This window comes from Triturus cristatus, chromosome 12, assembly GCF_964204655.1.
Source record: "Triturus cristatus chromosome 12, aTriCri1.1, whole genome shotgun sequence".
NCBI classification, from domain to species: domain Eukaryota; kingdom Metazoa; phylum Chordata; class Amphibia; order Caudata; family Salamandridae; genus Triturus; species Triturus cristatus.
Genome location: NC_140595.1, coordinates 61887612 through 61913742, shown reverse-complemented (window position 1 = coordinate 61913742; position 26131 = coordinate 61887612). Strand labels below are relative to the sequence as shown.

General features: G+C 45.9%; 1 protein-coding gene across 1 annotated transcript in view; it reads left to right on the top strand.

Annotated features, from left to right (window-relative positions):
- The window catches only part of IZUMO4 (IZUMO family member 4), a 182705-nt gene that overhangs the window by 23096 nt on the left and 133478 nt on the right, over nucleotides 1–26131 (top strand). The window contains exon 2 of the mRNA XM_085636999.1: nucleotides 522–602. Coding sequence (XP_085493125.1) covers nucleotides 522–602 — 81 coding nt within the window. The remainder of the gene's footprint in view (nucleotides 1–521; nucleotides 603–26131) is intronic.

The following is a 26131-nucleotide window of genomic DNA, read 5'->3' as shown; positions in this document are numbered from 1 at the left end:
AAGTATCAGTTACTTTGCTGTTATAAATTCCCTATAAAAATATTTACATCCCCCTTTTAATGGTATAAGAAAGTATTGTGATTCCCGTCTAACACATGTATCACCAAATCGTACAACAGTGTCAAAAACTTTAGAATGTTTTCAGAAAGTGCCAATGAAGATAAAGAATAGAACATTTAAGCACTAGTATGCGACATAAGATAACACCTTTTTAGGGCAAGTGTTTTAAGGCACTACAGCCTCTGAGAGTTTATTTTTGTGGTGTTGAGATTATTTCTTCTTTTCTGTTGTGTTTTATGATTTAATAAAGAAAGACTGTCATTTATTTTATTTATTACATTTTAGGGAATATATATAATGGTTGAATTTTGTATAGGTTTTATGACTTATGTATTATTACAAATACACTTATTTTTGAAGTCTGAGTCTACTAACAGTTGTTTGCAAACAACTGAGCAGTCAGCAGTTGTTGTCTTTTTTTTCATGTCAACTCGCTCATTGTTTCTTTTCTGCATTCCCAGCGCAAGATAAACTACAAGAAGTCTCAAAGCAAGTATTTGATAAGCTGGACAACATGTACAAGGAGTTCCTGTACACGCCGGGTAAAGTTTGCTTTTTTGTAAAAAGAGTTATTTTATTGTGGATGATCCACAATGGCTGAATCCATAGTACATTTTGAGGATGATCACCACCTATGTAATTGATTCTCATTCAGATAATTATATGTAATTTTATACTATGTGGGTATCTAATAATCTGAAAAGAATACTGTCCCCCAGGAATTAATATTGGACAGCTATCAAAGAAGTACTGATCAGGATTGACATAGTGTTGCAACTAATGTAGAAACATTAAGGGTGTCAACCTGAATGCAGATGATCACTCCATGAGTAAACACAGTTAAAAAAAATCTGAATATTGCTTGACTTGACTGGGTGCAGTCTGCAATTTCTTTTACTCTGTATATTTGGGCTTTCATTGAAATCTGCAATGGAAAAACATAGTTTGCTCCCTTTTGTGGTGCTCTCACAGAGGTGACAAAGAAAAGTTATTTTGCTCTCTTGCATAAAGCCGGTATAGTTCTATCTACACTCCTATGAGCATAAAGAATTGATTTAGCGTGTAAATGCAGCAAGTACACTTTTTTGTGGGACTCTAGTCAGTCACTAGGAATGAGTTCACCAGGAGAGTATTTTATCGCTGGCTGGGTGGATGAGGTGATCGGGCCACATCCTGAGTGGTTGAAAGTCCTGGCAGTAAGGTGATTGGTGTGCTCCTACGTGGGAATGGTTCATGAACAGAAACAGTATTTCTCCAGTATTGGGGTGTCTTTCATAGATTCACATGCTTGAATATTCCCCGTCGTCGGAGTGGGAGTCCCACGGTAAATAATATAGCAATATATACAGTCATAATATATATATATATATATATATATATGAATACACAGGGTGGATCCCTTTGCGGCGCCGGCGCTCTATTTTTAGCGTGGTGCAAAATCCATACGACAGGATCCAGTCGTTAATTTATTCAAAAAGTGGGTTTCAAGTCCTCTGGTTTTCGGACTAGAAAAGGATTGCACTCACTCGTAGTAGTTAGATGGGAAGGTTTTTATTCTTGCCATAAAGGGTTTATTGGCAAGAATAAAAACCTTCCCATCTAACTACTACGAGTGAGTGCAATCCTTTTCTAGTCCGAAAACCAGAGGACTTGAAACCCACTTTTTGAATATATATATATATATATATATATATATATATATACATATACATAAGTAATCATATAAAAACAGAGATATAAGTAAGTGATAAACATCAAGAATGTCCCTATATGAAATCTCCATAGAGATACATGGAAAGAGAAAAAAGACATTCGCAGTCTATCCCTGTCATTATGTTAGTCCAAACTACGGCCAATCAGGCGCCAGCTCCTCTCTAGAACCTTCTCCTCAGAGCTCCTCACCTCAGATTTTCTACCGCACGTCGTGTGAAAGGGAGTCTCCCTGAGCTCTGCTCAGTTTTGTTCTATTCAACATGTCTTCAAGTAAGAAGTCTTTGTTTAGACCTTGTTCTTCTTGTGGAAAGCTACGTTTATTCTCAGAAGATCCACACAGTAAGTGTATTTACTGTCTTTACCCAGACCATGAAGTGGCTAAATGTAAGTTCTGTAGAACTTTTTCTACAAAAACTTTGAAGGACAGGGAAGGCCGTCTCTTGTTGTGGCTACAGAGACTTAAGGATAAAGATGAAGTGGTTTCTGAGGTAGAAAGCCTTACTTCTGGCCGTTCCCACACAGCCTCTAAGCGCAGTAGCATACAAGAATTACCTTCTCCTTTTCTGAAAAAGAAGAAAATGTCTTTGACTATGACATCTGCCACTTCTTCTGCCTTGTCTACTGCTTTGTCGCCCACGAGACATAGTTCTCAGGCTGCTGAGGCTTCCACTTCCCAGTTTTCAGAGAAAAAACTGGCTTCGTCGTCGACGAAGCTTCCGACGACGAGATCTGCAATTTCCTGCTCGTCGACGGTGACACTCACGACGACGACAGCATCTACATCGTCGTCGACGGTTCCGTCGACGTTGTCGGCGTCGACGATGTTAATCAGTACCATCAAGACTGTAGCCTCTATTGTACCTATTGCATCGTCGTCGTCGACGAAGAAGAAGGAAAAAATCTTGTCGACATTGACTTCGTCGTCGTCGAAGGTTGAGAAATCGTCCTCGTCGACGAGTACGTCGTCGAGTGACCCGTCGACGAAGAAGAAGACCTCGTCGTCGTTTCTGCCGACGACGATGACAAGGGTTCCGTCGACGAAGGTTCCGTCGACGAAGGTTCCGTCGACAAAGGATCCGTCGACGATGGTCCCGTCGACGAAGGTTATGTCGACCATGGTCCCGTCGACGATGGTCCCGTCGATGATGGTCCCGTCGACGCTAATTCCATCAGCTATGGTTACGTCGACGATAGTCCCGTCGACGATGGTTCCTTTGACAAGTCCATCTACAAGGATGTCCTCAGTACCTTCTATATCTCCGGTGCTCCTTTGATTCCTTTGCCACCAAGTTCTCGACCTGATATGTCGGGTGAAGTTATATTGTTGGAGGATTCCCATCTTCCTTCTCCATTGTTTGCCACGGATTCTGATCAGGATTCAGAAGAAGGTTTACCTGAATCGTTTGGGACGGCCCGCAGTCCCTTAGATTTAATAATAAAGTGCCAAGACGATAGTAGTGAGGATGAGGAACAATTTTATCAGCAAGAAGTTCCTACAGAAAGACAAACTGCGACGCTACCACTATCCCTCATAACAAATCTTCAACTCATGTTGGACGATTATAATAGACGTTTTCCGTTATCACCGCAAGAAGCTGTGGTCCCGCCTCTTCCAGTGGTGCCAACAACTATATCGGAACGGGTACCAGCCCCAATTCCATCTGTGGTAACACCTTCACTACCGCTGCAACATTCCTCCACTCGGGCAGTACCTTCTCAGGTCACTGAACAAGAGGAAGAAATTCCTCAAGACAGGGAGGATGGTGAAATTCTCGATTATGGTGGTGATGATGATGATGACGATGATGGTATGACGGAGTGGGATGATTATCATGCTCAAACACCATCTCCCTCGGCAGTGATACCTGGTGACTCACCACCGGTGGATATTGCCAGTTTTCACCAGTTAATGGATAGGGCAGAACAGAGATTCAAATTGACTACGTAGCATAAGGAGGAGGATTGTTTCCTTTACGATTTCAAAAACCAGCCTTTTAAACAAACACATACAATCCCTATAATCAAATTTATTTGGGAGGAAGGCAAAAAGATTATGAAGACCCCAAATAGTCTTCCGGCACAGGTGCCCAGATTGGAAAAAAAGTACAAATCGCCTTCGGGAGCGCCAGCGTGTCTTACTGATCAAGCAAAGGCAGATTCTGTGGTGACACAGGCGGCGCAACGTCGGGCTAGAAACCCTGCGTCAACGATCACGGCACCACCTGATCGTGATGGACGTCGTTTGGATGCCATAGGGCGGAAATTTTCTTCAATGGCTTCCACCACTGTAAGAGCGGCTAATGCTCTGGCCATTTTAGGCCGCTACGACCGTCAGGTATGGGCGGATATTTCAGCGTTAGTTGACCAACTGCCGGAACCATCGAAGAGTGAGGCCCTAAAGCTACTCCAGGAGGGTGAGAGTACATCTGCGGAGATGATAGACTGTGCAGTTGATATCGCCTGTATGGGATTCCGTCAGCTTGCTGGGGCAGCGGTATTGCGCAGGCAAGGTTGGTTGCGCTCAACATCCTTTCGTCAGGAAGTACAGGCAAAAATATTGGACATGGCATATGATGGAGAGGCTTTGTTTGGAGATCATGTGGATGAAGCTCTCGAATCGATAAAGAAGGATACGGAAACTGCCCGCTCTCTGGGCACGTTACAATTTCGGAAACAGTCCTTTCGGGGTGCACGCGGACGCGGCACCTCTTCTAATTTTCGACGAGGAAACAACCAGTATAGATCATATAGCCAAGGTTCCAACCGTTATTCCTATAACCAACAGCAAACCTCTCGACAACAGTCTTCCAAGACTTACAGAGGAAAATCCTCTTATAGGGGTTCTACCCCTAAGAGACAATGACTTGTATCAGTCCCAAAAAATTGGAGGTCGAATCTCTCTGTACTCTTCTCAATGGTCCTCCATAACAAAGGACCGTTGGGTTTTGGACATTGTAGAAAGAGGTCACACTCTAGAGTTCACCGAATTCCCTCCACCCACACCGCCTACCGGACCACCACCAGCTCATATCAAGGAACTCTTACATCAAGTTCAACTTCTAATAGACAAGGGAGCTATAGAGGTAGTTCCAAGATCTCAAAAAGGAAAAGGATTTTATTCCCGATTTTTTCTTATCACCAAGAAGAACGGGGAATGGAGGCCCATTCTAGATCTGAGGGCTCTCAACAGATTTCTCAAGAAACAATCCTTTCGCATGTTGACGCTTGTAGAGATCTTGCGCTTACTCTCACAAGGAGATTTCATGGCAACAATCGATCTCCAAGATGCTTATTTTCATATCCCCCATACTACGACAACATCGGAAATTCCTTCGTTTTCGAGTGGGTCGGAAGGATTTCCAGTTCAGAGTACTACCATTCGGCTTACGCTCGGCCCCGCGAGTGTTTACAAAGGAGCTAGCCCCTGTTGTAGCGTTCCTACGTCTCCAGGGTGTGCAGATCTTCCCATATCTGGACGACTGTCTCCTAAAATCACAATCGGAGGTTCAACTTCGACAGCACACACGTCTTTGCAAGGAGGTGTTTCGCGCCTTAGGGCTCAGCATAAATACCACGAAGTCTCATCTACAGCCTTCTCATTTCAGGGATTTTCTAGGAGCAACTTTGGAGACAGTGCCAGCCAGGGCACTTCCCTCCCAAGACCGTCTTCAAAGGATTCTCCGTCTGTTTCTGTACGACTGTTGAAGTCATTTCTGGGGATGGCGTCGTCATGCATTGCATTGATCCCTCATTGCAGGTTACGGACACGCCCCATCCAAGAAGAACTGGATGTTCAATGGCGTCAGGTTACGGGTTCTTTCAACGATCTCGTAACTGTCACAGATCGGATGAAGTCGGCACTGAAATGGTGGACACAACCATTAAATCTGATGAAAGGCATTTCATTTCTGTCAATCATACCAGACATGACAATAACAACAGACGCCCCTCTAGAAGGATGGGGTGCTCATTTGGAGGATCTATCAATCAAGGGAAAATGGACAATATGCCAAAAAGCCTGGCACATCAACAGGTTAGAGCTCATGGCTATATTTCTGGCTCTCAAATCCTTTCTTCCTTTAATCCAAGGACAATCAGTCCTCATACAGACAGACAATTCAACCTGCATGCACTACGTCAACAAGCAGGGCGGAACAAAATCCCCGAAACTGTCTCGTCTAGCCCAGTCGATCTGGGATTGGTCTCTCATCCATCACATCATGATTGCAGCAGTTCATCTACCAGGGGTATCCAATATCCTAGCGGATTCCCTGAGCAGGTCCTCCTCGTCGACCCAAGAATGGGAGTTACATCAGCCGACGCTGGAGATGATATTTCGACGATGGGGATGTCCACAGCTGGATCTCTTTGCCACACCAGAGAACCGCAAATGCCGACACTATGCAAGCTGGCATCTCCACCAAGGATCACGGGGCAATGCCCTTTTGATGAACTGGTGCAATCTGTTTGCCTACGCTTTTCCTCCAATCCCACTCATACCTCGGGTCCTGTGGAAAATGCGGAGGCAACCTTGCCATCTACTTCTAGTAGCTCCCCGTTGGCCTCGGCAAGCATGGTTCTCAGAGTTACTCCTAATGTCTCAATGCGAACCAATCCTTCTACATCCTCGTACAGATCTTCTGACAATGAGCAAGGGGAAAATTTGTCATCCGAACTCCTCCTCACTGAGCTTATCAGCTTGGAACCTGAGCACTGTGAATTTGCCCATTTAGACATCCCACAGGACTGTAGAGACATCTTGGCTCAGGCGAGGGCTCCTTCTACGGTAAAGACGTACAAATTAAAGTGGAAAAGATTCTGCCACTGGTGTGCAGCTAATGGAGTTCATCCATTTCACTCCACGCCACAACAATTGCTACCTTTCTTCTTGCATTTAGCTAACTCCGGATTGTCTCATGCAACCTTGAGGGTTTTTCTGGCGGCAATCTCCCGTTTCCGTCAAGATGGTTCAACGTCCCTTTGTTCTTCAAGGTTTATCCAACAATTCTTCAAAGGGTTATTTCGTAAATTTCCTCCTGTTAGACGCCCACCTCCATTGTGGCATCTGAACATCGTATTGGCACAACTGATGAGGCCACCATTTGAACCTATTCACAAGGTCGAGTTGAAGTTTCTAACTTGGAAGGTGGCTCTTCTTCTGGCACTAACGTCTTCACGTCGTGTCAGTGACATTCATGCATTTACCATAAATCCGCCTTTCCTACAGTTCAAACCAGATTCTGTAGTGTTGCGTACAAATCCAACTTTTTTGCCTAAAGTACCTTCAGACTTTCATATTAACGAACCAGTGATTTTGAAAACCTTCTTTGCTAATCCTCAAACTCCTGCGGAGCAGAGATTACATTCCCTGGATGTGAAACGATGTTTAAAGTTCTACATCAGCAGAACAGCTTCTTTACGGAAAACTGATCAACTCTTCATAGCTTATGGACGCTATCACAAGGAACGTCCAGTGACAAAACCAACTATTGCACGTTGGGTTTCAGCAGCCATCGTCTTCTGCCATCAAAAGGCAAACAAGCCATTGCAGTCACCAGTGAGGGCTCACTCCACTAGAGCGATGTCTTCTTCAACCGCCTTGTTTGCTGGAGTGCCTTTACATCAGATCTGCAGAGCAGCTACGTGGTCAAGTAGACATACGTTTACAAGACATTACTGCTTGGCAACTTTAAACGAGGAGGATGCTGCAGTTGGGCAGGCAGTGCTTCGCAATCTTTTTAAATAAGGTGAGCCTCTTCCTTCCCTCCTCCATATTGTTTCCATTTACTGTTGAGATAATGGTTCATTTACACTTATATAGATATTCAGTAATATCATATATATAAGGATATTGATTGGCATTACAACTGTTTAGTGCTGTTATAACTATGGAAACAAAATTAATTGTTACTGCTGGCTATTCTATATTCAAGCATGTGAATCTATGAAAGACACCCCAATACTGGAGAAGAACAATTGTTACTTACCTGTAAACAGGTGGTTCTCCAGTATTGGTGTCTTTCATAGATTCACATGCGACCCTCCCTCCTCCCTTCAGAGGCTCTCTTCTCCTCATACACTCTAAAGTCACTTTGGTGCTACGAAAATCTGAGGGGAGGAGCTCTGAGGAGAAGGTTCTAGAGAGGAGCTGGCGCCTGATTGGCCGTAGTTTGGACTAACATAATGACAGGGATAGACTGCGAATGTCTTTTTTCTCTTTCCATGTATCTCTATGGAGATTTCATATAGGGACATTCTTGATGTTTATCACTTACTTATATCTCTGTTTTTATATGATTACTTATGTATATATATATATATATATATATATTATGACTGTATATATTGCTATATTATTTACCGTGGGACTCCCACTCCGACGACGGGGAATATTCAAGCATGTGAATCTATGAAAGACACCAATACTGGAGAACCACCTGTTTACAGGTAAGTAACAATTGTTCGTATTTTGTCAAAGAGGGGTGTGATTTGTTACTCAGAGTACATATGCCTTGAAGATTTTGAGAAGGCAGACCTGTTTTCTCAAAAGAGATCAAGGAGCTTGTAGGCAATATTTTCACGGAGCTTGTTGTCAAAATGTTCGGGGGATAGCCTCACAGGGCCTTGGCTGTCATGCGCCACTTATTTTCAAGTCAATGGGTAGTACCTGATTGCAGATTGACCCTTACAGGTCTCAGAGAGGATCTCATTCTATAAAATATGTTCAAGAGCTGGCTCACCGAGACTGTCTGCGCGGCCCAAAAGTAAATGTGGGACAAATGAGTGTACAGCCGGGGTGGGAGGTAGTGCAACCTTCTTATGTATCTTTGTTAGGAATTTTAAAAACAATTTCAACCCTCTTCCTTGCCCCTGACATAGAATACTTTCACAAATCAACTTCAAGGACATTGTCAAATAAGTAGTGATTTATACACTTCCTTCAACTACCCACTCAAGCCTGGGGTCAGACTGAAATCTTTTTGATTCGAATACAGCTGAATATTGTATAGCTACTGGCCATACATTTTGGTAACTTTTATAGGACATCCCTTAACTACATAGATTACCTCCATCATACTCAATCTATATTTCTATGCCGGGCATCTAATTCAGGCGGGGAATGCTACCCCACCTCAGTGCATTATGATAGTACGCCACCACCACGCCTAGGTTAATCAAGTTCTTCTGTTCCCTTAATATTACCAGGAGTGCTTTGTGCCTGGGGATGGGGGCCTGCTGGGGTCAGCAGACGACCATGTTCGTGATTGCTTTTAAATAAAGCAAACCTTTTTTTTTTGTAAAACAGCCAGTTTTCCTTAAAGGAAAACAGGATGCTTTACAAAAGAGAAAATGAAAACTTTTCCTTTCATTTTCTAAGAGCAGGCAGTGGTCCTGGACCACTGCCTGCTCTTAGAAAATGCATTTACAGACATTCACAAAGGGGAAGGGGTCCCTCGGGGACCCCTTCCCATTTGCGAATTGGTTACCACCTACTGGTGGTAAAATGCGCTCGTTTTGTGACAGCATTTCGGTCGCAAAACATTCATGCATACCGATGCGATTTGGTATTGGGAAGGAGTGCCTTAAACACGCCCCTTCCTAATAGCAGGTTACCGAATCACAAAATAGGGTTTGCTGCATCAGAAAGGCATTTTTTGGCGTTCGCAAACGGCCGATTCTGCGAATTGGCCGTTTGTAAAGGCAAAAAAAGCTTGATGCATATGGCCCATAGTTTCTACTCTTGTATCGTGCACAGCTCAGAACACTTTGAAGGCCGTTCCACCCTGGGCTGCGATCAAACTGCCAGACAGGTGGGAGAGGGCCTTTACCGAGAGAAAGCTATGTACTGGCACAAACAGTTCTTTGTTGCAGAAACGAAACTTAGCAAAGGGGATTTCTCGGAATCGAGCAGGATTAGTTTTGGACAATACATGAAATGGCGTCTGTTGAAAGAAAATGGCGTAGCGAATGGTAACTTATACATGACATGAAAGAGCATCAAGGGCATAATCTAACATCCTAATACTTAAGAGGATCTGTGATGCCATTCTAATATAAATCTTAGCAAAAGAAATTAAACTAAAGACAATGCTACAAATTACAATTTGTTAAAAAAAGATTGGAAGAAAGAAGTAGCAAAATGACAAGGATTCCCGACAAACACAAAATTAAGCAAACTGAAAAAAGATAAAGCAAGATACTCAATTAATTAACTTACCTACCTAACTGTTTAACTACTACATGCATACTGAGTTTGAAAGTAAATAAGATGAGGCAAGACCTGGGTAACTGGACCTTTATATCAAGTGAAGAAAGCATCAGAATGAAGGTCCAAGCAGGACACCATCATGTGATTTAAATCAGGGTTCTCCAACCTTTTCTGTAATAAGAGCTACTTATGCTCAATGAAAATCATCCCGAGTATAGGAGGCTGGCTTAGTATATGATGCTCACTGATCTAAGTGTAGCACCCTGTACTAATCCAGAAAACCCTGTTTTAGACAACCTTAGAAATCTCTCTAAGTGGTAGCTGTGGAGAGCAGCCTTCAGGCTTAGTCCAGAAGGACTGTAAAGCAGCTTGTTTTACCAGTACTTAATCTTATGGTATAGGTTAAGTGAAATAGAACCACACAGTGTAGTTATATAAATATGAATTTATTATAAATACTCACTAGCACATTGCAATATCTTCTACTCTGAGATATAACTACAAAACACACAATACTTTGATAATAGAACACGTAAGTAGCACAAATACACAGTGGTCTCCAGGGGGAGACCAAACCATATACTAAAATAATGGAATGCGAACCACGACTTAAGTCGGGACTGGACCCAGAAGATGTAGAAGAGTCGGGGACCCAAGGAACCACCCATGGTAAATACCCAGGAACCCCACAGAGGCCGTGTGCAGAGTGGAAACACAAGCGTGTGCTCAAAACAAGTCAATTGGTAAGTCGCGGGTACAGTTTTAAAGAAAAAGGACCCTTCCCACTGGACCCTGAAGAAAACCGTGTGGAATATGAAAGGTTGAAGAGTTACCCCACCCGTGGATACCCCAGGAACCAGGATACCGACACCAGGGAAGCCATGTGCATAGGTGCGAAGTGACGTCAGAAACTGCCGTAGGCCACAATGGGGGACTTCAGTGAAGATGGAGCTGGGGAAGAGCCCAAAAGAGTCCGGTGGAACCCAAAGGTGGATTCAAGATAAGAGGTACCTGCAAGCAGAGGGGACAAAGTCTATGCCACTCAGGAGTGACCAGGTGGCACGGAAGACGAATGCCCACCGATGTTGGGATGCAGGAGAGTTGATGTGCCCTTGAAGTTGCAGCTGTGTGGACCAGGCGATGCTGTGGAAAACCAGAAGCCGTTCACAAGCTGTCCTATGTCGGATGTCAAGAGCCAGGGGGGTCAGTGTCCGGCAGGGACACCAACAAGCCTTGACAACGGCAACCAACGTAATTGTCCAAAAAGGTGCAGTGTCGGAACCAGCAAGGTCCAAGGGACTCATCACGAGCAGGTAAGGCAGAGCAGGCCCGAGCAAGCAGGGGAGCCCACTGGAGCCAAAGAAGACCCTCAAAAGGACCCATGGGCCGAAGGCACAGGAGTTGCAAGAGGACCTCGCGCAGCTCACCAAATGATGAAGACCCACGGTGCAGCGGATGTGGTGCAGGTGGAGATCTTGATTGCAGGAGATGATTGAGGCTGGAGCTTCTTGGAGCCCGAAGATCTCTGGTAAAGAGAGTCAACAAGCCTTGGCAATGGCAAGTTGACGCGGTGCACAAGGGTACTGCTCCAGTTGTTTCTACAAGGGATACTGGCTTCACACTTGCTGTGAAGACAGTGCAGGCATTGAGGGAGTTGCAGAACCACCACCTGTGTTGCTGAACCTCTCGTAGTCCGTAGGAGCTCAGAAATAGCAGACCGGTCAGTTTTGTTGCGGTGCCTGTAGATGCAGGGAAGCGACTCCTTCACTTCAAGGGAGATTCCTTTGAGTGTCTTGGATGTCCTCAGGCCTGTAGAAGAACCTGTATGGAGCACAGGCACAGATGACGCAGAAGACTGGTAGGACCACGAGACCAGGAGCAGCAGGAGTCCTCTCACTTGCAGTCTCGGTTCCAAAAGCAAGTCCACCGAAGTCCAGAGTGCCCAGACAGATGAAGATGAAGTGGTTTTGGATCGGAATCTTGTCCCACGATGAATCTAGGGACCCACCCACAGGTAAGCCCTTAAGCCAGAGGTCTTCAAACTGGGGGACGGGCCCCACTAGGGGGGCCTCAAGTAATCCTAGGGGGGGCGCCAGGCTCTGACCAAAAGAAACATTAGGCTGAAAGTAGTGCTTTATTTTTAAGCAATCATGTATTTGGTTTCATTTTTAAAATGGTAACAGAATACCGTTTTCAAATTACCTGCAATATTTGAATATGTGTTGTGTTTATCTAAGTCAAGACATATTTAAACATTGCCATCTTAATAGAATAATTGTGAAGGGGGCCTGATGAATTACACATTTTTTGACGGGGGGGGGGGGCGCGGCATTAAAACGTTTGAAGACCACTGCCTTAAGCACCCTAAGGAAATGGTTAGGACAATTCAGGGGTCCTTCCCAGAGGAGGGGCTGGACAGTGGGAAGGATACTCCAATGTCCTTTGTCCAGTTTCGTGCCAGAGCGGGAGCCAACGGCACCCTGAACTGGTTTCAACTGGAGTATGCAAGGAGGGCACCAAATGTGCCCTTCAAAGCAGTCTAGTGGAGCTGGCAAGTGCCCCTACCCTGTCCCAATACACTAAGTCCTGTCTGGTTGTTGGTCACACAGGTAACCTATTGTTCTGCCTTCCTCTGCTCAAGCTTGGCTCAGCAGCAGGAGGCCAGAATCGTGTCTCTGTTTCTAGAAGACTGGTATCGAGAGCTCTGAGGGTGTCCCAGAGGAGCTTTACAGTGCATGGAATTATACCTCCCAAACACGACAGGGTTTGTTCCAGCTAGTTTAGCGATAGGCATCGCATAATGACGCATGGCCACTATATGTATCGTATTGGCCCGGGAGAATGGACTCCCTGGATTTTAGGGGTGTCCTGCTCATGCAGGGGCACCCTCACACTTATAACCGAGCACCCTTCCTTCAGGATTGAAAGGCCTGCCTTAGTGGTTACTTTTATGTTTTAAGTGCAGTGACCGCAGATATAAGGAATCCTATTTCTGTAGTAGGGGATCTCTGTGTATAGTCATAATCTGTGAATAGTCCCGCCCATGTGCGTGGACCCCGAAGCAATTGAAATAGTCTCTTAAGGTGTCCTCTTCTGCAGTCCTGCATAGACACTTATGGGAAAATCAAAGACAAATAATGCAGCCTGACATTAACAAGGCTACACTGGCCCAGGGCCGGCTTTAGGGCGGTGCAACCGGTGCCACGCACCGGGTGCTGACTCTTCGAGGGGTGCCGTGTGTGGAAGTATTTCATGGTTTTAAAAGCACCTGCTGCTGCATTGCTGGGCTACAGCAGTCTTCATACAATAATAAAAATGTCTAGATAACTCCGGTGATTAACGTTCTTCTGGGAGAGAGAAGGGGTTTTGTTTAGTGGAAGTTTTAACTCATTTTATGGTAGCACAGAGGGTAAATATCCCTGCTGCAAAGAATGTGTACCATGAGATCATAACGTTCATATAGTTTAAATATATCAGTGCTTTGGTCAGAGAGCTCCTTTTTTACTAGCAGTGTGGATGTTAAAATCCTAGTATGGAACAGTGAACTAATAAATGCCATCAAAGAGCTCCATGCAAACTGCAAGGTATAGATTAGAGCGTTATGATTTGTTTCTCTGTCTTTCATTATTCTAATGTTTCAAAAAGGGTTTATTTCGGCAAAAAATAAAATTCTTATTAACTGTAACCTCCAACCATTGGGTTATGTTTTAAATTCTGAGTCTGTGCTTCTCGAGACCAAGCACTCAAACTATACTGTCTACCAATATGGATGACATGTGACTCACCTTGTAGTCTTCTTGCTTATGTAACATTTCCTATACACTGATCTACACACATATGATTAATTGTCTCTGTGTAATGTGTGTGTGATGTAAAGTACTCTGACAACTTAAACGGGTGTAGGTGGCCTTATGTAACTAATCAAATACATCTGAGAGAGAGTGGTTATGAAGACTTGAGGGGGCACTGTTAAAGGGTGGTAGTGAGGGAGTCCGTGGGGGGCGACAACAAACATTGTGGCACAGGGCGCAACCAGTGCTAAAGCCGGCCCTGCACTGGCCAGCACTTCTTCCTGAAGTGACAAAAATGATAACCAAATAATAATTAAATTTACACATTTAGCTAAGTTTCACACCAAGAGAAACGACCCTTCACAAAACTCCTTTGTCATGGTAGAGAGGAAGGGTTGGACAGACAAGCCCCATAGGCTGGCATTATGTGTCTGGAAAAGGGATACCGTGCCTTTAAGGAACCCTCTTGAGACCCTCGGTATCCCATGATGCACAGCCAAAGGCAAGTTACTTTTAGTTATTGTTTCCGGCTCCTGCTAGCAGGACCCTGGAGCATTGAGCTCTACCTTTATTGGTATTTCTTCAATTGTTGGAGCTTTTTTGAAAGTTTTAGTGTTTCATTCGACGTCTGGGGCCTTTATCTTCCATTTGCTGTCCTTTTTGGCCAGTTAAGCCACTTCCGTTTTGTCAAAATGCCAGCTCTATTTGACAAGTGCCCGGAGTGTGGCAGGAAGAAGGCCAAGTCAGACTCTCACAGGGTTTGCATACTCTGTCTTCCATCTACTCATGTTCCTGACTCCTGTGTAATCTGCAAGTCATTCTCCAGGAGGACCCTGCGTGACAGGGAGAAGATTTGTCTTCAAGACCTGGAGCAGAGAAGACATCAGGATGCAGGTGGGACCTCGGGGCATGGAGGGAAATTGTCATCTTCCACTTCCCGTGCTTCGGCCTCTGGGGGGCTCCCCAGTCACAAGAAGGCCCAGAAACAGCACCGGTCCCGGTCGACGTCGATGGCTACAACGTCGAAAAGTATGACGACGATATGCTCCCCGTCGATCCAGAGCTCTGGGTCTAAATAACGTTGACGTTTGGTGACGAGGGGAAGTACGTCGAGACCTCGGACGAGGTCGACGACATCACAGACGACGTCGACACATCATCGGCGTTGATCTGAGTCCTGAAGGCATCGGCGCTCGCCGTCGAGGCGACACCGCCGCTCGCCGTCAACGTCGATGCGCAGGTCGCCGTCGAGGAGCCTGTCACATTCTGTGATTAGCATCTCCACATCTGACAGCCCTAGGTCAAGGCGGCACCGGTGCTCTCCATCAGGGGATACGGCTTCCAGAGCGCTCTCTTCAAGACCTGCCCGTAAGAGGAGGAGAGTGATTCGTACCTCGGACTCTGAATACTCCAGATTCTATTCACCATCTATGCCTCCCAGAAACAGCCCAGCTGGTGGTCCTCCTCCTCCTCCTCTACCCCCCTCCCCCCCCCCCCCCCCCCCCCCCTCCCGAAGGCAGAGATGTCAAGACATCATTCTCGTAGCCGGCACAGATCTTCTACCAGGTCTCGGCAAGTAAAAGAATAAGCTACGAAGTAGGGCTTGATTATGTCTCTTTCAGATCCTGACTTTATCTTGCTTAACGGCAGTGCTTGCTATTGGCTTTGGCATGATCTTATGTCATCTTGCATACTAATTTTGCTCTTTTGCGTGAATAGAGGCTTATACTTGAGTGACCCCATTTTCTGAGCTTCCTTAGGTGAGAAGGGCATGTTTTCCTTTTCACTTGTTTTTCGCACTAGAAAGAACTGGATCTTGTCAGAGGAATGTGCTCGATCTGCTCAGAAGCCATAACAGACGCCTGGCCAGCTGAAGCTGTGGCCTTGGTGCGGAGTGGTACGGACTCTGATGGGAAAAGGGGCCGAGGCTCACCAGGAGCTTCGTCTTACGTCTCCACTTGTACTAAAGGAGGTGTCTGGGTTCTGTTCAGTGGAAGTTCATCACAGGGCAGACGTGCAGCTGTGGCGGTGGGGCGTATAGTGTCACTACTGTCTCCCGTTTTGGCCGAAGAACCGGACTCCCCTTTGGAAACAGGATGGACAGACAGTTGGTGAGGGGTTCCACTAATTTCTAGTTTTCCTACTGCTCTTGCTTATGTTAGAGTCTGCTGTGATAGGTGCATTTGGCTTACCGGGTGGTGCTATTTACTAATAAATATATCCCAGATATACCAATTCGTCTTTTCCTTGTAGCAGGAGGTGTGGACTCTTCTTGGCCAAGTATTCTGTTGTAGAAGGATGGGTGAATTCCCTTCTAGCAGGTAATTGTGTTATAGGAAGTTGTTCTACTCCTGGCAAGGGATGTGCAAAGTATATCTCGCTCTATAGAAGTGTTGTGTGTGTTACCTTGGTCTAGAGGGGACTCATGTGATATTGTTTTCTTGCCTTGCCTTTGGGGGAGTGTTGAAAGTTTGCCCACCTTAGGAAGTGCTGTGTATATGTTATATTCCATAAGTTTGGAACTGATATTCTCTCCCTGGGAAAGTGACGGTACATACCTTGGTCCAGGGGAGATCTGAGACCTTTCATTACAGGTGTCAAAACAAATCATCAGCGCGGCCACAGACGCCTCTCTCCTGGCAGCCCATGAATACTGTCACAGTGTGACTTTGAGGCGACACGCCTGGTTGCGGCTTACCTCTCTGAAGCCGGAGGCAAAGCAGCGAATTGCTAATCTGCCCTTTTCGGGTGCTACGCTCTTTGGTGCACATGCAGACGAGGAAATGGCTCGCATGAAGGCGGAAGTTGAGACTCTTAAGGCTGTTGGCTTGGAGAAGCCCAAGGAACAGCGTAAGACTTTCCGTCCCTACCAACGACGCTATTCTTCCCAGCGCCAACGCAGGCAGGGTCGTCAGGCTGGACAGCAGCAGCAGCAGCAATTTCAGAGGCACCCTTTCCAGACACGTCAGAGGGGCAGAGGCAACCAACAGTCCACATCGGGGAACAAGGGCCCGGCTGTGTCTAAGCCCTAAGGGATTACTTCCCCCTCTTCTGTTACCCACTCTGGTGGGGGGAAGCATTCAGAACTATCTGGCAGAGTGGAGAAAAATTACTCAGAACAAGTGGGTGCTGAATATTGTTTGCAATGGATACAGTCTACGCTTCATCAGCCCTCCTCCAGCTATTCCACCAGTTCGCTCACAATACCTGCTACGCGAACTCCAAGCGGAAGCCGATGCCCTGTTAAGAAAAAGAGCGATAAAACCTGTTCCTACATCTCAAAGAGGAAAGGGTCTATACTCAAGGTTCTTTCTTGTGCGTAAAAAGGACAAAAACGAGTTCAGGCCCATTCTGGATTTGCAGCAAGCAAACAAATGGATTCGCAGAGAAAAGTTCCGTATGCTGTCCCTGCACCAGATTTATCCTCAGCTGCATCGAGGCGACTGGCTCTGCGCCATAGATCTGCAGGACGCCTACTTCCATGTCCCCATTGCCCACAAACACCGGAAGTTCCTGCGTTTCCTGGTTGGCACCAACCACTATCAGTATACAGTACTTCCATTCGGCCTAAAGTCTGCTCCCAGGACTTTTTCGAAGTGCATGGTCGTGGTGGCAGCACACCTAAGAAAGAACAAGGTGTTTGTTTATCCGTACCTGGACGATTGGCTGATCAAAGCATCCACGTTCCAGGAGGCGCAGCTACATTTCAACAGGACGGCTGCTCTGTTGAACCAATTGGGTCTACACATCAACATTTCCAAATCGGTCCCGACTCCTGTTCAGTGTCTGCAGTACTTGGGAGCCTCCATAGATACTCTCAAGGCAAGCGTGTGTCCTCTGGAGGAGCGACGCTTATCGATTCTTCGGAAAGCTCGGACTCTCATGTCTGTTCCATCACCGACGGTGAGGATGGTGTCCTCTCTCCTGGGGTCGATGGCCTCTTGTATCTTTCTCACTCCACATGTACGCCTCCACATGAGGCAGTTGCAGGAATGTCTGGAGGATCGGTGGGACCAGAGACGAGGGAGCTGGGAGGACAGTTCACCGGAGAATCTCCTCAAAGGGATTCCATTCCACAAGGAGATACCGACTCAGACCATTGTGACAGATGCGTCTCTCCAGGGCTGGGGAGCGCATTCGGACCACCTTCAGATCCAAGGCACGTGGTCTCAGACAGAATCCACGTATCACATCAATTTTTTGGAACTCAGAGCTGTTCATCTGGCACTGAAAGCCTTCCACCCATCCTTTCGGACCAATTCCCTGCTTGTACAGACGGACAACACAACAACGATGTATTACCTCAACAAGCAGGGAGGCTCAAGATCGCGCACACTGTCTCTGGAAGCGCAAGCGATCTGGAAATGGCTGTTAGCCAGAGGACTGACGATAACGGCGACCCATCTGCCAGGTGTGCAGAATGCTCATGCAGACGCTCTCAGCAGGCTCGTCCAAGAAAACCACGAGTGGGTCTTAAACAACGTGGTATTAGGAGACGTCTTCGCAAATGCCAAGACTTCGCCTCCAGGTTTTACTAATTGGCAACGCTGGGGAATGCACTGTGGATCAACTGGTCGAACAGCTTTCTTTACGCTTTTCTGCCCATTCCCCTGATCCCGACAGTGTTGATCAAACTGTCCCGGTCACGGGTCAAGATGATCCCCATTGCTCCGAAATGGCCTCGGCAGTGGTGGTTCACCGACCTGCTACACCGGTCTCTCCTGCCGCATCTTCGGCTTCCATGTCGGCCGGACCTTCTCACGAAGTTCGGAGGGCAGATGGTGCACCCCAACCTCTCGTCGTTGAGTTTGGCAGCATGGCTCCTGAGCTAGTGCAGTATGAACATTTAAATCTTCCAGAAAGTTGCATGACAATACCGAAAGAGGCAAAGAGACAGTCTACGAGGACTTCCTACACATACAAATGGAAGAGATTCTGCATTTGGTGCGCCTCTAAAGATGCTGATCCTACTTCCTGGAAGGAGGTTGTCACCTTTCCGTACTTGCTGCATTTGGCTCAATCGGGCCTTAATTTTCATTCTAATAAGGTTCACCTCGCAGCGTTGACTGCGTATAGGACTGCGTATAGGAAATGCCCTTCACAAACTTCCTTTTTTCAAATCCCTGTCATCAAAGATTTTCTGGAAGGTTTGAGGAAGGTGTTCCCTTCCATTAGGCGTCCCTCGCCTCCATGGGAGCTTAATGTGGTGCTGTCTAAATTGATGGAGGAGCCTTTTGAGCCTATCCATAAGGCTTCGTTACAGCATCTATCCTGGAAGGCGGCTTTCCTTGTAGCTATAACATCGGCTCACAGGGTGAATGAGATTCAGGCCCTGTGTTGCCAAGAGCCCTATACTGTATTTCATGCATCTAAGGTTGTCACGAGAACTCACCCGAAGTTTCTCCACAAGGTGATATCTGATTTCCATGTCAATCAAACGATCACCTTACCAACGTTTTTTCCACAGCATTCCTCTCCGGCGGAGAGGTCCCTGCATTCACTGGATGTGAGACGGGTATTAAAATTCTACTTAGATAAGACCAAGGAGATTCGTAGATTGGATCAGTTATTTGTTAATTATGGATCGGTCAGGACTGGTCTTGCCACCTCTAAACAGTCCATTTCTAGGTGGATTGTGTCCTGTATCCAATTATGTTACCAGAAAGCTAACAAGACGGGGGTAAGCCTAAGGCTCACTCTACCAGGGGCAAAGCGGCTACGATGGCTTTGCTGCGTAATGTTCCCATTGCAGACATCTGTAGGGCTGCCCCTTGGAAGTCCGTCCATACCTTTGCTAAGCATTACTGCTTGGACTCTGATGCCAGGGCAGATGCGCAGGTTGGGCAGGCTTCGCTGAGAAATGTATTTGCACAGTCTATACGTTTCTTCCACCGCTGGGTTTGGATTGTTTGGGATGGGCTTGCCATTCTATTCACAGATTATGACTATACACAGAGATCCCCTACTACAGAAGGAGTAGTTTCTTACCTGTAACTCTAGTTCTGTAGTAGGAGTATCTCTGTTATAGTCATAAGCGACCCGCCCTCCTCCCCGGTGGATGAAACGTTGATATCATGGTTGCTACAGGCCTGACTTTATACACCTTCAAAAAGAACTGAACGTAACTTGCCTTTGGCTGTGCATCATGGGATACCGAGGGTCTCTAGAGGGTTAAAGGCACGGTATCCCTTTTCCAGACACATAATGGTAGCCTATGGGGCTTGTCTGTCCAACCCTTCCTCTCTATCATGACAAAGGAGTTTTGTGAAGGGTAGTTTCTCTTGGTGTGAAACTTAGCTAAATGTAAAAATTTAATTATTATTTGGCTATCATTTTTGTCACTTCAGGATGAAGTGCTGGCCAGTGTAGCCTTGTTAATGTCAGGCTGCATTATTTGTCTTTGATTTTCTATTAAGTGTCTATGCAGGACTGCAGAAGAGGACACCTTAAGAGACTATTTTGATTGCTCCGGGGTCCACGCACATGGGTGGGACTAGTCACAGATTATGACTATAACAGAGATACCCCTACTACAGAACTGGAGTTACAGGTAAGAAACTTCTCCATCTGTCATAAGTGGTGCTAGCACCAGCTTACACAGGCTGCAATGGCAGGCCTGAAGACACAATTTGAGTGGTCTCCCATGGGTGGCGTAATACATGCTTCAGCCCATGGGGGACCCCTAATGTACCTATGCCCTGGGTACCTTGCTACCATATACTAAGGACTTACAAAGGTACACCAGTAGCCAATCTGGTGTGTACCTAAGTATTCACTGTATCCCATTTAGGGAAAAGCACGGATACTGGGGTCCTGATTAGTAGGATCCCAGTCAGACTAGTCAGTAAAACATAATGACACCAGCAAAAAGTGGGGGTGACCATGAAAGCAGATCCTACTTTCCTACACCAAGCTATTAATATCATTAGTGTTGTAATAATGATCACATCAAACAAGATTAAATTGGTGGCCCCTATCCAAAATTACTGGCAGTTGTCACTTCCGTGTAGGGATGCCACTTCAGTGCATCAGGCAGGTTTGGCACAAGCAGTGTAAAAAAGACTGTCAATTTGGAATTCCTTTACATGGGTAATATATAGACAGGCATAGATATAACCACTAGCACAAAGGTCAAGGTAATAATATTCATAATAATATTATTAGTAATACGGGTCACCTGGTGCCACATGATTCATCACATAAATATCAGCTTTAAATATATTTTGGAAATTCAACCCCTTTTCTCCAAACACGCTTATGAGCTCTGAAAATACACACATTTTTGTCTCAGGTGCACACTTTTTAATTTTGGCATACATCTATTAATTCAACCAAGCCAAAGCCTTATATTTCGTAAACTGGACTGCACATGGAAGAGCTACTTACAGCTAGCTGGAGATCTATCCGTAGCTCACGAATTACTTGGAGAAGCTTGATTAAAACTATTTTCTCCCGTTATTCCCTTTCAACCCAAACTTCATCAGAACTTTTTTTAGGAACAGGCAACAAATGGTGTTGGTGAAGCAGAGGAAGTGGAATATTCAAAAAGTCATACCTAGGACCAAAACCACACATAACACAACAAGGAGCAAAGGCAAAGCCCTAGCCTAGATCTAGAGGCCAGTTGCTCCAACTTTACCATAAGCACCATGGAAAAGAGAGTACAGAGATCTTCGCTTTGTACTCCCCAATCAACATTGTCCATTTGATCACGGGAGAGGACTACACCAGTTTTTTTTCTTTTTCATTATCTCGTTAAATACCATTCATCTAGGATAAATGATATGAATGATACTGGATTCAAACTCAGATTCCAGTTTATCCCACCATCTAACATGATCCCACCATCATCTTTTGAGGACGCAGTACTTGCAGATATGTAGAAAATTGAAGAAGAAATAAAGAAGTTCTTTGATAACCTCCCAGGATGTGAAAGAAGAAGATCGTTGATCTCGCTATCCAATAATGAAAACAGTATGACAAAGCCAGCAGACAAAGGGGGAGTAGCAATAGTAGTACAGAACAAACACCGCCTACCAGAGGTTATTATTAGACCCCAACAGTATAGGAAACTGTCAGGGAATCCAGTAAGTGTAATCATGAAATAAATTAAAATCTTGGTGGATGAGGCTATCACACCATAACTGGATTTCAAAAGAAGCGAAGCGTATTCCGGATCACAGTTATTCCAATACCACAATAATTCTATTGCTTACCAAAAATTTACTAGAATAAAAAATTGTCTTGTGCAAGACCAATAGTGCCAGGGGCCAGGTTGCCGTAAAACTCCAAGAACAATTTGATTATCGCTTCCCACTACATGTATTCGGAAGATTGCCATCTTACCTCAAAGATACTAAATACACAGTCAACTTAGTAATGGAATTGGAGTACAACCTAGTCAACCAACTACTCATGTCATTGGGCCTGGAGGCATTGTATACTAGTATCTCTCAGGTAGCAACTCTACGCATCATTGAAGAACACAAACCTTGTGTTTTAAATCCATACGTAACTCCCAAGATGGCGCATGTTGGGAACGTACAACAGCCTCTCTACATTTTAACACGGCGGGCACCTGCTAACATCATATGCACAACGGCCTCTCTGCATCTCAGCACCATAGATCACTTGATGAAGTCATTCATTGCCCATGAAAAGTGGAAGTCGCCTTGAAAGCAGTGCATCCCTCTGGCATTGCCATGGCAAGCAGAAATCAAAGGAACTACAGAGGTGAAATTCCTTACCAGGTAAGAAGCATTCCCAAGTGCTGGAAATACTCATTTACTCATGGGCTACGGTGTTAAACAATTTATTAGGAGGACATAAAATATTTGACCACAGATAACCGACAACGCTGCATTACACTGTCATTGCCAGCATGCCCCAGGTTCAGCTGCCCAACTCTAGACAATTTTCCGGGCCTTCAAAAAATTGGAAAGCAGTGGCACCCTAACGTTTTATTGGGCCAAATTAAGTTGCTGGCTGTAATAGACCATGTTTGGGGGCTCATCATAACCCTAGCTCACAGAGGCAACTACGTCCACCGGACAGAAAAAAAAAATCATTACTTTTTTTTCTTCTTTCTGTAACACACCCCTGCTTTGGGAGTTTGTTTCAGAAAAACAAAAACTTTTCAAAAGTTTATTGAACTGCCGTCAAAATCGAAGGTGGTTGCTCTCAAACTTTTTGTACATTAAAATGAACCGGTGTGATGGATGGATGGGAATCTGCCAGGACGGCTGTGGTAATGCCGTCTGCCACCATAGTGGGTGGAATACTGTCTGTCAAAAGCTAAATCCGGGGGCGTGGTTTGGACGCAGAAAGAGATGGCGGCGCTGTGAATCTCTCTGCCCGTGCGATCTTCAAAAAAGGACGGAGGAACGGGTCTCGCTGCCCCAACGAAACGACAAGTTGAGGAATCCTTAACCGGAATGTAAGGGGGCAGCCGAGGTGAAACTTGGAGGTTTTTGGACGCAGGGAAGCGGCTCTCCGGGAACTTCGTGCGCTCCGATCGATGGCCGAGAGGAGTGCAGCAGGACATGTGACCACGTGACCGCCGGGGTGTTGTCGACCGGCTTGGAAGTCACTCGTCAATGTCGGAGGAACTTGCTGCCGATTGCTGGTTGCTGCGGTGATAACCGGTATGTGGAGGGGTGCGCGTATGGGCTGGTGCAGATGACCAGCTTAAATCTAGTCGAGCCATTGATGCCTGCCGCGTTCGCAAAATGGCGGCACCCGCATCCCAGTCGGGGAATCTCGAGGTCACTGCAACGGTGCCTGAGTGATGTCCTGTGAAGAGGGGGGTCCCTGCTACGAGCAATGACGGCTATCTGTGTCATGTTCTGGAAGGTGGGGAAGCCAGCTACAGAGCCGCGCCTAACTCTGATTAGTTCTGCTGACGCTGCTCGTCACTTGTAATGGAGGCAGTGTCGGCGCGATTGTTGGTGCGAAGACGAGAATGAGAGGTGGCCTGCTCTCTCCCAAGTGGATCTAAGCTGTCTCGGCTGAGTCTGCCAGTCTGCCATACTGCCTGTGATACGGTCTGCCTGCCTAGATCGGGGTTTTTAGATCCTCTGCCTGGAGATGGGGAGCTGTGGGTGAATCCGATACCAAGACGCGAGATCTAAGACTTACCAACTTGGCACCCTGTGTTTCTCTCTGGATCACCCTGTGCTTTACTACACGGATTTATCCTGGGTCGGTGCAGCCAGCCTTGCACATATTTGCTGTTTTACGTCTCTGCTTATATATGAGAGTGCGTGCTTATTCATGGTGATCCACTGACAGCGCAGGTAGCAGCCACGGAATGGACAGGTAATGCGTCCATACTTTTACATGTGGTAGACCTATGGGCTTATTGTGCGCTCTAAGGAATTGGATACTATAAGACAACGGAAGACCCGGCGACCGTCAGTCATTCTACAGGTGGGGGCTGGTACACAAGGAGGCAGCTGAGTACGCCCACGGAAGAGGTGTAACTAGCGACCATGGCGGACGGTAAGGACTCAGTGAAAAGTATGAAGAGACTCAAATCTGATCAGTCGAATCCAAGTTCACCCAACAAGGGAGGGAAAGGCAACACGGACCCGATGGACCTGATACTTAATAAGCTAGATGAAGTTAGGGAGCTGGCGAAAGCGACCAAGGAAGAGGTAGCGGCGATTCGGCAAGATAACCGCGAAACCAATGCAAAATTGTTAGAAGCAGAATCGAGAATTGGCAGATTAGAGGACCTGGAAGTAAAATCAGGTAGTGCCATTAAACGCCTGTGCATAACCGCGGATCAAACAACACGGAAGCTGGCGGAGTTAGAGGACAGAAACAGAAGGGGTAACCTACGTATTTTTGGTCTTCCGGAAGGATCGGAGGATCAGTATGGGAGCTGTGTGGCTTTTTTGGAATCGTGGTTCACCCAGGCTACTAACATGTCCTTTACTCATCCACTGGAGTTTGATAGGGCTCATAGAGTACCGGGCAGAATAAATAAGAATCAAAAAGGTCCTAGAGCTATTGTCTGTAAACCGCTGCGTTACCAGCATGTTGAGCAAATCCTTGGGTTCATGCGGAAAAACTCTTATCTTATCTTATGGAAATCGGTCAAAATCTTCATCTCTCAGGACTACAGTAAAGAGACGGTGGAAGTTAGGAAGGCGTTCTTGGCACTCCGACCGATGCTAAAGAAAAGAGGCTTCCAATATGGGTTCGTGGGCCCTGCAAAATATCGTGTGATGATCCATGGCTCTCCGCACCTTTTTTCTGATCCACTGAAACTGAAACGTATGCTTGATGGGCCGGAAGACTTGGACATGGAAACGAGTAACTCCGTGGGTACAGTTGATCAGGCCTCGGCATCAGGATACAAGTGACCGGTCCATCTTCTCTTTTGCCAATTCAGAATTCATAAGTTTATATGTGCTTCATCGTCTCACGGTGAGGGGTTGTCGTCAGTGCGACTCTCCGCTTTAGGACACTTTCCAATGAATGATCTGTTGGTTGTGGGTAGTTGTTTCCATTGCCTGGTTCCAGTGTATGTTGTCATTAATGCTTATCAATATGATGATGTGTGTCTGCTCCTTTGACCACGATTACTAATGGTCATGCTTCACATAGGGTGGTTTGAGGAGCACGTTGGTGGCTTCTTGTTAGTTTGGTTAATGGCTCTTGACCGGCAGATGCGGTCCCTGAGGAGTGAGCTCCCGATGTGGGTTGTTTGATATTACTATAGTGAGAAGTATACCTCCATTTGACTGTGTTAGTTCCTCTGTTCCATGTTTCTTTTTATTCTGCAATGGTCAAGCACGGGGGGATGTGACGCAATCTTTTTCCAGTCACCATGCCTACTACGTACAGTGGGGGTGGGGAGGGTGGGGGGTTGAGGGTTTTTTGGGGAAGGGTGTGTGTTCAATGTTTTTTGTTTTTGTCTCCTCTTGCTTGCATAGTCACCATCTCATTGATGCTCGTGGGTGTGGGTGGTGTTGGACTCTACTACTGCCCTGAATGTGCTTATTGTGTGAAATGTATGTTTATCGGTATGATGCTGCAACCTTATGATGCCAATTAGCTCAATTAGTTCTCCGTTGGGAGTATGCAATATAGACAGATTGAAGATATTATCTCTTAATGTTAAAGGCCTGAACCAGCCTGTCAAGAGACAAAAGATTTTGGATTATGTGAAAAGAATGAGGGGAGATATTGTTTTACTACAGGAGACAAAGCTTGAAGCGAAGCAGTTTTATCACTTAAGGAATAAATTTTATAATGAGGTTGTGGGGGCTGAGGCAGTGAACAAAAAGAATGGGGTCCTGATACTTGTGGCGAGGAAATCTAAGGTAGAGATCTTGTCCTCTGAAGCGTG